At 42.9% G+C, this 12,375-nt stretch overlaps 1 protein-coding gene across 1 annotated transcript; it reads right to left on the bottom strand.

Annotated features, from left to right (window-relative positions):
* Window positions 1-1,318: 1,318 nt before the first annotated feature.
* LOC138903412 (uncharacterized) lies at window positions 1,319-5,180 on the bottom strand. Its single transcript, XM_070191386.1, has 3 exons — window positions 4,829-5,180; window positions 4,373-4,462; window positions 1,319-1,341 (listed from the first exon to the last, which is right to left on the bottom strand). Exons 1-3 carry the CDS (start codon window positions 5,178-5,180, stop codon window positions 1,319-1,321), a joined length of 465 nt encoding a protein of 154 aa, XP_070047487.1.
* Between the last annotated feature and the right edge of the window lie 7,195 nt (window positions 5,181-12,375).

Here is a 12,375-nt window from a genome sequence, read left to right as displayed (position 1 = left end):
CTATACTCAAAGGTCGTGACAAAGGAAAGAGTAGCATTATTGGTTTCTTTGGCAGGTGGAGTTGGGTCATGTAGCAACTAATTAAAGTCTATAAAACTCTAATGTATGAAAGGAAATGAACTATATATTGAAGATCATCTTGTGGAACCCAACGTCCATGTGTTTCACTTTCATGTCATTGTACGGAACCGAGTAAAAACTTATTTTTAAAATGTGAACGGCAGACCTATATGTTAAAGTGAGGGGTCATGAATTCTGTAAGAATCGGTAAAAAATTTATTTATGTATATATATATATCTTGAAAATAGTTCATCTAAAGCACATGGCACCTTGAACACTAAAAACATTTATTGGTTGAACAGAATATTGTACTCGTGACACGTAAAAATTCCGAGTATGCCTCTGCTCAACATCAGTAGTATCAAGAAATTAATTAAAGTCAGTGGTTCATGTTCCATATTAATTCCAACCACCCTTTTCCATTTGTCAACTCTCATTTTCTACACACCCTCACAAAAAGGGAAAAGAAAAAAGATAAAAAGAAGAATAGATGGTTGAGACCACATCTCTAATTTTTTAAGAAAGAAAGATAAAATCTAAAGAGAGGTGAACTTCAATAACAACAGAATTCTTGAGCTGTGTCAAATGGACGGGTTGGGTCGATTTTGAGCAAGTTAAAATAGGTTGAGTCAGTAATTAAGCGGGTCATTACGCTCAAAAATTATTTGAACTAAAATGGATTGGGTCAATATGAGCGAAGAAAAAATATAATTGTGCAATATATTAAATGCTTTTACAAAGTCATAGAAGTATCACTTGATTAACATTTCTAGCAGTTACATATTTACATTCATAATAAAAATCCGTAACAGTTATCTTACCCATATTCCTAAATTTTAGAAAATTGCTATGTATTTAAAATGCTCAAGTGATTTCACGTTCTACTCATTTCACGACCCGAAAATTCTCATCGGCGTGATCGTGATGGCGCCTAACATTTCACTTGCTAGGCAAGCCAACGTTAGAGAATCATTAAACCAATTCCTTATTTCCATTCAGTAAATAACAATAATTAACTAAGGTGAAATATAATAAGTGCGAAATATTATAAAACTGTATTAATTACTACCACCCGGATCTGGAGTCACAATTCACGAGCATTCTAGAATTTACTATAAGTAATAGTCTAAAAGAAATACAACTGTCTGAATGAAAGAAAACAGTAGGACATAAAAGGTAGACGTGGACTTCAAGGTCTGTGAACGCCGACAGATCTACCTTGAGTCTCCGGACATCGGACCAATAGCAAAATCTCAATCAACCTGAGCTAGTGCCAGAATCTGCACAGAAAATGCAGAGTGCAGCATCAGTACAACTGACCCCATGTACTGGTAAGTGTCGAGCCTAACCTCGGCGAAGTAGTGACGAGACTATGATAAGACACCCACATATAACCTAAACAGTGTAATCATGCTAGTGGCAACAACAGTGAATAAAGAAATAACGTAGAAATAATGGGAAAGGGACATACAGTGGGGGAATACAATATAAAGAGTGATAATAATGAAAAGACATAATTAAGCCGAAAATCCTTAAACGAATTAAGCAAATAAAACAGCAAAGAAAACTGGACGGCATCAACCTTCGTGCTTTTACTCTCAACCTCACCAAATAAATAAATAGAACGGCACGACATCACCATCGTGCTTTTACTCTCAGCCTCACTAAATAAATAAATAGAACGGCACAGCATCACCCTTCGTGCTTTTACACTCTTCCTCACAATATAAATAATGCATGCACGATATCACCCTTCGTTCTTTACACTCTTCCTCACAAATCACATAATCAATAATAACGGATAGATAGGAGTATCACAAAGAAACAAGTATTTTACCCATAATCAATAGTATAATGTAACCTCAACCTTGAATCAATATTCGAAAGTTACCAAATCTCAGCGAAACCAGATATAAGTCACCCAACATTTTAAATAACCCGCTAAGCATGGATAGTAGAATTTAAGGCTACAAAATAGACAAGAATAGAATTTCACTCGCATGCTATGACTCGACAACGACGCATAGATGCTTGTAACCTCACCTATACATCGTATTTAATAACCAAACACGTAGCAAATGAACACATAATACCTATTCCCTCAAGCCAAAGTTAGACACGACACTTACCTTGCTCCGAAAGCCACTTAATTCTCAATCACAGCTTTTTCTCTAGAATTCACCTCCAAACCACTCGTATCTATTCAAAAATGACTCAATAATATCAAATATTGCTAAAGGAATCAATTATATTGCATAAATTAAATTTCTCAAATTTTCCTCCAAAAAGTCAAAAATCAACCCCGGGCCCACTTGGTCAAAATCGAGGTTCGGACCAAAATCCATTTACTCATTCACCCCCGAGCCCGGATATGAAATTGATTTTGGAATCCGACCTCAAATCGAGGTCTAAATTCCCAAATTTCCGAAATCCCTAGTTTCTACCCTTACCCCTAATTCTACCATGAAAACTCTAGATTTTAGGTTGATAATTCAAGAAATGTAATGGATAATTGAAAAAAAATAATTTAGAATCACTTACCAATGCTTTGGGGAGGAAAATGACTCTTGAAAATCGCCTCTACCTGTTTGGTTCTTGAAAACTGTTGAAGAAATGGCTTAAACTCGTATTTGATTCTATATTATGCACTGGGCGACAATGTGCATCGCGTTCGCGAGGCCACTGTGACGTTCGCGAAGGGTACTGGTTGCCAAGCCTTGGCATTCGCGAGACCCATCTCGCATTCGTGATGGTTACTCCCCCCCTGGCCTTCGCGTTCGCAAGACATTGCTCGCGTTCGCGATGAAGGAACGACCAACCCCTCTCCCCCAGGTCCCCAAATGCTTTGCGTTCGCGTTAAGCTGATCGCGTTCGCGAAGGGTAAATACCCCATCACTTCGCGTTCGCGACTCAGCCTCTTCAGCTTACTCTTCGCGTTCACGAGAGGACCTTTGGGAATGCGAAGAAAGATACGCCAGACACCAGAATCTGCAGAAAACCAGATTTTCCCAAGTCTAAAACATCCCGTGGCCTATCCGAAACTCACCTGAGCCCTCGGGGCTCCAAACCAAACATGCACACAAGTCTAAAAACATCATACAGACCTTCTCGTGCGATCAAATCGCCAAAATAACACCTAGAACTCTAAATCTAGCACCAAATCAAATGAAATTCTCAAGAACACTTTAAAGTTACTATTTTCTCAACTGAAGGTCCGAATCACGTCAAATCAACTCCGTTTCTCACCAAATTTCACAGACAAGTATTAAATATCATAATGAACCTGTACCGGGATCCGGAACCAAAATACGTACCTGGTACTCACAATGCCAAACATCAATCAATTCTTAAAAATAATTAATATTCAGACTTTTAATTTTCATCAAAAATTCATAACTCAAGCTAGGGACCTCCAAATTCGATTCTAGGCATACGCCCAGATCCCATAATTCGATACGAACCCACCGGGACCGTAAAAATACGGATCCGGGCCCGTTTACTAAAAATATTGATTGAAGTCAACTAAAATTAACTTTTAAGGTAAAAATTCTTATTTTCATTAGTTTTCAACATAAAATCTTTCCGGAAACATGCCCGGACCGCACGTAAATCGAGGAGGGTAAAAATGAAACTTTTGAAGGCTTAAGAGCACAGATTCGAGTTCTAAAACATAAGATGACCTTTTGGGTCATCATATTCTCCACCTCTAAAACAACCGTTGAACAACTGCTAAACTAGGTGGCAACGCAAGCCTGTAAGCCACCTCTCCCACTCTCTCCAGAATCTCAAAAAGTCTGATATACCTAGGGCTCAACTTGCCCTTCTTCCCGAACCTCATTACACCCTTCATGGGTGATACCCGAAGTAACACTCTCTCTCCGACCGTGAATGCAATATCACGAACTCTACGGTCGACATAACTCTTTTGCCTGGACTGAGCTGTGCGAAGTCGATCCTGAATAATCTTGACCTTATCCAAGGCATCCTGTACTAAGTCTGTGCCAAACAACCGAGCCTCTCCCGGCTCAAACCACCCAACTGGCGATCGGCACCGCCTACCATATAATGCCTCTTATGGAGCCATCTGAATGCTCGACTGGTAGCTACTGTTATAGGCGAACTCTGCAAGGGGCAAGAACTGATCCCCAGAACCTCCAAAGATGATGACACAAGAGCGGAGCATATCCTCCAAGATCTGAATAGTACGCTCGGACTGCCCGTCCGTGTGAGGATGGAATGTTGTGCTCAACTCAACCCACGTACCCAACTCACGTTGTACTGCCCTCCAAAAGTGTGAGGTAAACTGCGTACCTCGATCAGAAATGCTAGACATGGGCACACCGTGAAGACGGACGTTCTCAAGAATATAAATATCTGCTAACCACTCCGAGGAATAGGTAACTGCCACAGGAATGAAGTGCGCTGACTTAGTCAGTATTTCCACAATGACCCAAACTGCATAGAACTTCCTCTGAGTCTGTGGGAGGCCAACAACAAAATCCATAGTGATACGCTCCCACTTCCACTCAGGAATCTCTAACCTCTGAAGTAAACCACCAGGTCTCTGATGCTCACACTTTACCTGCTGGCAATTTAGGCACCGAGATACATAGGCAACTATGTCCTTCTTCATTCGCCTCCACCAATAATACTGCCTCAAGTCCTGGTACATCTTGGCAGCTCCCGGGTGAATAGAATACCGAGAACTGTGAGCCTCTTCAAGGATCAACTAACGAAGTCCATCCACATTAGGCACACAAATATGACCCTGCATCCTCAAAACTCTGTCATCTCCAACAGTAACCTGCTTGACACCATCGTGCCGCACTCTGTCTTTAAGGACAAGTAAATGAGGATCGTCATCCTGCCGACCTCTGATGCGCTCAAACAAAGAAGACCGAGCAAATATACAAGCTAGGACACGGCTGGGCTCAGAAACATCCAACCTCATGAACTGGTTGGCCAAGGCCTGAGCATCCAATGCAAGCGGTCTCTCACCAACTGGAATATATGCAATGCTACCCATACTGACTGACTTTCTACTCAAAGCATCGGCTACCACAATGGCCTTTCCTGGATAATACAATATGGTGATATCATAGTCTTTCAATAGCTCCATCCACCTCCTCTGCCTCAAATCGAGTTGCTTCTTCTTGAACAATTACTGCAAGCTCTGATGATCAATGAATACCTCACATGGCACGCCGTAAAGATAGTGCCTCCAAATCTTCAGCGCGTGAACAATGGCTGCCAGCTCTAGATCATGAACAAGGTAATTCTTCTCTTGAACCTTCAGCTGTCGCGAAGCATATGCAATAACCCTGCCACCCTGCATCAACACCGCACCCAGACCAATACGAGATGTGTCACAATATACTATATAAGATCCTGAACCTGTGAGTAACACCAATACTGGTGTCGTAGTCAAAGATGTCTTGAGCTTCTGAAAGCTCGCTTCACACTCATCTGACCACCTGAATGGGGTACCCTTCTGGGTCAATCTGGTCAACGGGGCTGCTATGGATGAAAACCCCTCCACAAATTGACGGTAATAGCCCGCCAAACCCAGGAAACTACGGATCTCTATAGCTGATGTGGGTCTAGGCCAGTTCTGAACTACCTCAATCTTCTTAGGATCCACCTGAATACCCTCTGCTGATATAACGTGACCCAAGAAAGCAACTGAACTCAACCAAAACTCGTATTTTGAGAACTTAGCATATAACTGGTTGTCTCTTAGGGTCTAAAGAACGATCCGAAGGTGCCGCTCATGCTACTCTCGACTGTGAGAGTAGATCAAGATATCATCAATAAATACAATCACAAAGGAATCCAAGTGAGGCTAGAACACCCAGTTCATCAAATCCATGAATGCAGCTGGGGCATTTGTCATCCCAAATGACATCACTAGAAACTCATAATGCCTATACCGAGTCCGAAAAGCAGTCTTAGGAACATCAGATGCCCTAATCCTCAACTAATGGTAGCCAGATCTCAAATCAAACTTTTAAAACACCTTGGCACCCTAAAGCTGATCAAATAAATCATCAATCCTCGACAATGGATACTTGTTCTTGATGGTGACTTTGTTCAACTGCCGATAATCTATACATATCCTCATCGATCCATCTTTCTTCTTCACAAACAACATAGGTGCACCCCAGGGCGAGACACTAGGTCTAATGAAGCCTTTATCAAGCAAATCTTGCAACTTCTCCTTTAATTCTTTCAACTCTGGAGAGGCCATGCAGTATGACGGAATGGAAATGGGCTGAGTGCCCGGAGCCAAATCAATGCAGAAATCAATATCCCTATCGAGTGGCATCCCCGGCAGGTCTGCAGGAAACACCTCTGGAAACTCACGAACAACCGGCACTGAATCCATGGAAGGAACCTCCGCACTAGAATCGCGGACATAAGCCAAATAAGCTAGACATCCCTTCTCGACCATATATCGAGCCTTCACATAAGAGATAACCCTGCTGGCAGAATGACCAAAATTCTCTCTACACTCTAATCGAGGCAACCCCTACAAGGCTAAGGTTACCGTCTTGGTGTGACAATCTAATATAGCATGATAAGGTGACAGCCAATCCATACCCAGTATGACATTAAAATCAACCATGTCGAGAAGTAGAAGGTCTACACGAGTCTCAAAACTCCCAATGGTGACCACACACGAACGGTAAACACGATCTACAATAATAGCATCCCCCACTGGTGTTGTGAGATGGGCGTTGTTCGAAGGCAAAATCTAGCAATGTGCCTCGGATCACCACAAGTCTAACATAACCTCGGCTGCTGTGACTGCTGACCCTGATAACTCTGGAGTGAAGGTGCACTATTAGGAGCTGGTGATGCACCGTAGGCTAGCTGGTCAGAATAATGCATCTGAGGGCCACGACCACCTGAGGCACCGTGGGATGCCTAGAGCGCTGAATGAAACGGCCTGGGAGGATGGCCTTTACCAAAAGTACTCATGCCTCTATATGAAGCACCGCTAAACTCACCGAAATGACGAGGTCTCTTGTTAGACCCCTAACCTCCCTTAGTAAGAACCATCTCGACTCGTTTGATGACATTAGCAGCCGTTTGAAAAGAAATCTCACTCCCAGTCTCCTTAGCCATCTGTAATCTGATAGGCTGAGCAAGTCCATCAATAAACCTCCTCACTCTCTCTCTCTCTCTCTCTCTCTCTCTCTCTCTCTCTCTCTCTCTCTCTCTCTCTCTCTCTCTCTCGGTGGGAAGCAGAAGAATAGCATGGCGGGCCAAATCCACAAAACGGGTCTCATACTGAGTAACAGTCATACTGCCCTGCTGGAGACGCTCAAACTGGCGGCGACGCTCCTCTATGAATGTGATAGGCAAAAACTTCTCCATTAAGAGTTGAGAGAACTGGTCCCAAGTAAGAGCAGGCGACCCAGCTGGTCTGGTCAACAAGTAATCTCTCCACCATTTCTTAGCGGAACTAGTCATCTGAAATGCAGCAAAATTGACCCCATTGGTCTCCACTATACCCATGTTCCATAGAACCTCGTGACAACTGTCAAGATACTCCTGGGGATCCTCTGAAAGAGCACCATTGAAGTGAACTGGGAAGAGTTTGATAAACCTGTCCAATCTCCATAAAGCTTTAGAAGACATAGCTAGCCCTTCTCCGACCTGTGCCGTAATAACCGACTGAACTAATACGACTGGCTGAGCTGCTGGAGCCTGATACTGGGGAGCTATCTGCTTCGAAGTGGGAGTAGTGGGAGTCTGGGCTCCTCCTCCAGCTTAAGAGACTGCTGGTGCCATGGGAAATGCGCTAGTCTGGGCCACACTCTCCATAAGGCCCACCAAATGGACCAAAGTGTCCTAAAGTACTCGGGTGGCAATGAACTCCTCCGGAACCTGAGCTGGTCCGGTAGGAACAGTCTGGGCTGGAACCTCCTCGTCAAGCTCTATCTGAGGCTCCACTGCTGGGGATACTGCTCGGGCTCTAGGCTGAGCCCTGCCCCTGCCTCGGCCTCTGGCACGGCCTCGACCTCTGCCCTGCGTAGGTACTGCCACTGAAGGCTCTGGCTGCTTCTCAGCTGAGGAAGTGGTACGTATTCTCGCCATCTGCGAGAGAATAAGAGTAGAGGAGTTCAATCAGTATTGAGAAAGCAAAATCACACGATAGAGAAGAATAGAAGTGAAACTTGTTCTTAAACTTCATAGCCTCTGGAAGATATGCACAGACGTCTCTGTACCGATCTTCCAGACTCTACTAAGCTTGCTCGTGAATTGTGAGACCTAGGCAACCTAGTGCTCTGATACAAACTTGTCACGACTCAAATATTCCCACTAACGGGACCGTGATGGCACCTAACATTTCACTTGCTAGGCAAGCCAATGTTAGAGAATCATTAAACCGATTTTTTATTTCCATTCAGTAAATAACAATAATTAACTAAGGTGAAATATAATAAGTGCGGAATATTATAAAACTGTATTAATTACTACCACTCAGATCTTGAGTCACAATTCACGAGTATTCTAGAATTTACTACAAGTAATAATCTGAAAGAAATACATTTGTCTGAATGAAAGAAAATAGTAGATCATAAAAGGTAGACAGGGAATTCAAGGTCTGTGAACGCCGACAGATCTACCTTAAGTCTCCGGACAACAGACCAATAGCAAAATCTCGATCAACCTGAGCCGGTGCCAAAATCTGCACAGAAAGTACAGAGTGCAGCATCAGTACAACCGACCCCATGTACTGGTAAGTGTCAAGCCTAACCTAGGTGAAGTAGTGACGAGGCTAGGACAAGACACCCACATATAACCTGAACAGTATAATCATGCTAGTGGCAACAACAGTGAATAAAGAAATAACGTAGAAATAATGGGAAGGGGACATACAGTGGGGGAATACAATATAAAGAGTGAGGATAATGAAAAGACAAAATTAAGCCGAAAATCCTTAAACGAATTGAGCAAATAAAACAGCAAAGGAAAAATGCACGTCATCACCCTTAGTGCTTTTACTCTCAACCTCACCAAATAAATAAATAGAACGACACGGCATCACCCTTCGTGCTTTTACTCTCAGCCTCACCAAATAAATAAATAGAATGACACGACATCACCCTTCGTGCTTTTACTCTCAACCTCAGCAAATAAATAAATAAAACGGCACGGCATCACCCTTCGTGCTTTTAAACCTCTCATAATATACATGAAATTACCCTTCGTGCTTTTACAATCTTCTTCACAATATAAATAATACATGCATGACATCATCCTTTGTGCTTTATACTCCTCCTCACAAATCACAGAATCAATAACAACGGATAGATAGGAGTATCACAAAGAAACCAGTATTTTACCCATAATCAATAGCACAATGTAACCTCAACCTTGAATCAATATTCAAAAGTTACCAAATCTGAGTGAAACCAGATATAAGTCACCCAACATTTTAAATAACCCACTAAGCATGGATAGTAGAATTTATGGCTACAAAATAGACAAGAATAGAATTTCACTCGCATGCTATGACTCAACAACGACGCATAGATGCTCGTAACCTCACCTATACATCATATTTAACAACCAAACACGTAGCAAATGAACACATAATACTTATTCCCTCAAGCCAAAGTTAGACACGACACTTACCTTGCTCCGAAAGTCACTTAATTCTCAATCACAGCTTTTTCTCTAGAATTCACCTCCAAACCACTCGTATCTATTCAAAAATGACTCAATAATATCAAATATTGCTAAAGGAATCAATTATATTGCATAAATTAAATTTTTCAAATTTTCCTTCAAAAAGTCGAAAATCAACCCCGGGCCCGCTTGGTCAAAATCTGAGGTTCGGACCAAAATCTATTTACCCATTCACCCCCGAGCCCGGATATGTAATTGATTTTGGAATCCGACCTCAAATCAATGTCTAAATCCCCAAATTTTCAAAATACCTAGTTTCTACCCTAACCCCTAATTCTACCATGAAAACTCTAGATTTTAGGTTGATAATTCAAGAAATGTAATGGGTAATTGAAAGAAAATAGTTTAGAATCCCTTACCAATGCTTTGGGGAGGAAAATGACTCTTGCAAATCGCATCTACCCATTTGGTTCTTGAAAAATGTTGAAAAATGGCTTAAACCCGTGTTTGATTTTGTTTTATGCATTGGGCGACAATGTGCATCGCGTTCGCGAGGCCACTGTCGCATTCGCGTGGCCACTGTCGCATTCGCGAAGGGTTCTGGCTGCCAAGCTTTTCTGTTCGCGAGACCCAGCTCGCGTTCATGATGGTTACTCCCCCCTGGCCTTCGCATTCGCAAGACATTGCTCGCGTTCGCGATGAAGGAACGACCAACCCCCCCAGGTCCCCAAATGCTTCGCGTTAAGCCGGTCGCGTTCGCGAAGGGTAAATCCCCAATCACTTCGCGTTCACGACCAGGCCTTCCTGTTCGCGAAGAAGAAGTCTCATATTCATCAGTTTACTCTTCGCGTTCGCGAGAGGACCTTCGCGAACGCGAAGAAGGATACGCCAGACACCAGAATCAGCAGAAAACCAGATTTTTCCCAAGTCCAAAACATCCCGTGGCCTATTCGAAACTCACCCGAGCCCTCGGGGCTCCAAACCAAACATGCACACAAGTCTAAAAATATCATACGGACCTGCTCGCACGATCAAATCACCAAAATAACACATAGAACTCTAAATTTAGCACCAAATCAAATGAAATTCTCAAGAACACTTTAAAGTTACTATTTTCTCAACCGAAGGTCCGAATCACGTCAAATCAACTTCGTTTCTCACCAAATTTCATAGACAAGTTTTAAATATCATAATGAACCTGTACTGGGCTCCGGAACCAAAATACATACCCGGTACTCACAATGCCAAACATCAATCAATTCTTAAAAATAATTAGTTTTCACACTTTTAATTTTCATCCAAAATTCATAACTCAAGCTAGGGACCTCCGAATTCGATTCCGGGCATACGCCCAGGTCCCAAAATTCGATACGAATGCACAGGGACCATCAAAATACGGATCCGGGACCGTTTACCAAAAATATTGACTGAATTCAATTAAAATCTACTTTTAAGGCAAAAATTTATATTTTCATTAGTTTTCACCATAAAAGCTTTCCGGAAACATGCCCGGACTACGCATGTAAATCGAGGAGGGTAAAAATGAGACTTTTGAAGGCTTAAGAGCGCAGATTCGAGTTCTAAAACATAAGATGACCTTTTGGGTCATCACATTCTCCATCTCTAAAACAACCGTATGTCCTCGAACGGACATAGAAAAGTACCTGGGCTGGTGAAAAGGTGGGGATATCTACTCTGCATATCGCACTCGGACTCCCAAGTAGCTGCCTCAATAGGCTGACCTCTCCAATGCACTCGAACTGAAGGGTAACTCTTTGATCTCAACTGGCAAACTTGCCGGGATAGAATTGCCTCCGGCTCCTCCTCGTAAGTCAAATCCTTGTCCAACTGGGCAAAGCTAAAATCTAACACATGGGACGGATCACTGTGATACTTTCGAAGAATGGACACATGGAATACCGGATGAACAACTGCTAAACTAGGTGGAAATGCAAGCTTGTAAGCCACCTCTCCCACTCTCTCTAGAATCTCAAAAGGTCTGATATACCTAGGGCTTAACTTGCCCTTCTTCCCGAACCTCATTACACCCTTCATGGGTGATACCCGAAGTAACACTCTCTCTCCGATCGTGAATGCAACATCACGAACTCTACGGTCGACATAACTCTTTTGCCTGGACTGAGCTGTGCAAAGTCGATCCTGAATAATCTTGACCTTATCCAAGGCATCCTGTACTAAGTCTGTGTCCAACAACCGCGCCTCTCCCGGCTCGAACCAACCAACTGGCGACCGGCACCGCCTACCATATAATACCTCTTATGGAGCCATCTGAATGCTCGACTGGTAGCTGTTGTTGTAGGCGAACTCTGCAAGGGGAAAGAACTGATCCCAAGAACCTCCAAAGTCTATGACACAAGTGCAGAACATATCCTCCAAGATCTAAATAGTACGCTCGGACTGCCCGTCCTTCTGTGGATGGAATGCTATGCTCAACTCAACCCACGTACCCAACTCACCTTGTACTGCCCTCCAAAAGTGCGAGGTAAACTGCGTACCTCGATTAGAAATGATAGACATGGGCACACCGTGAAGATGGACGATCTCTCGAATATAAGTCTCTGCTAACCGCTCCGAGAAATAGGTAACTGCCACAGGAATGAAGTGCGCTGACTTAGTCAGCCTGTCCACAAAGACCCAAACTGCATCGAACT

This window comes from Nicotiana tomentosiformis, chromosome 12, assembly GCF_000390325.3.
Source record: "Nicotiana tomentosiformis chromosome 12, ASM39032v3, whole genome shotgun sequence".
NCBI classification, from domain to species: domain Eukaryota; kingdom Viridiplantae; phylum Streptophyta; class Magnoliopsida; order Solanales; family Solanaceae; genus Nicotiana; species Nicotiana tomentosiformis.
This window is presented reverse-complemented; position numbering and strand designations above follow the sequence as displayed.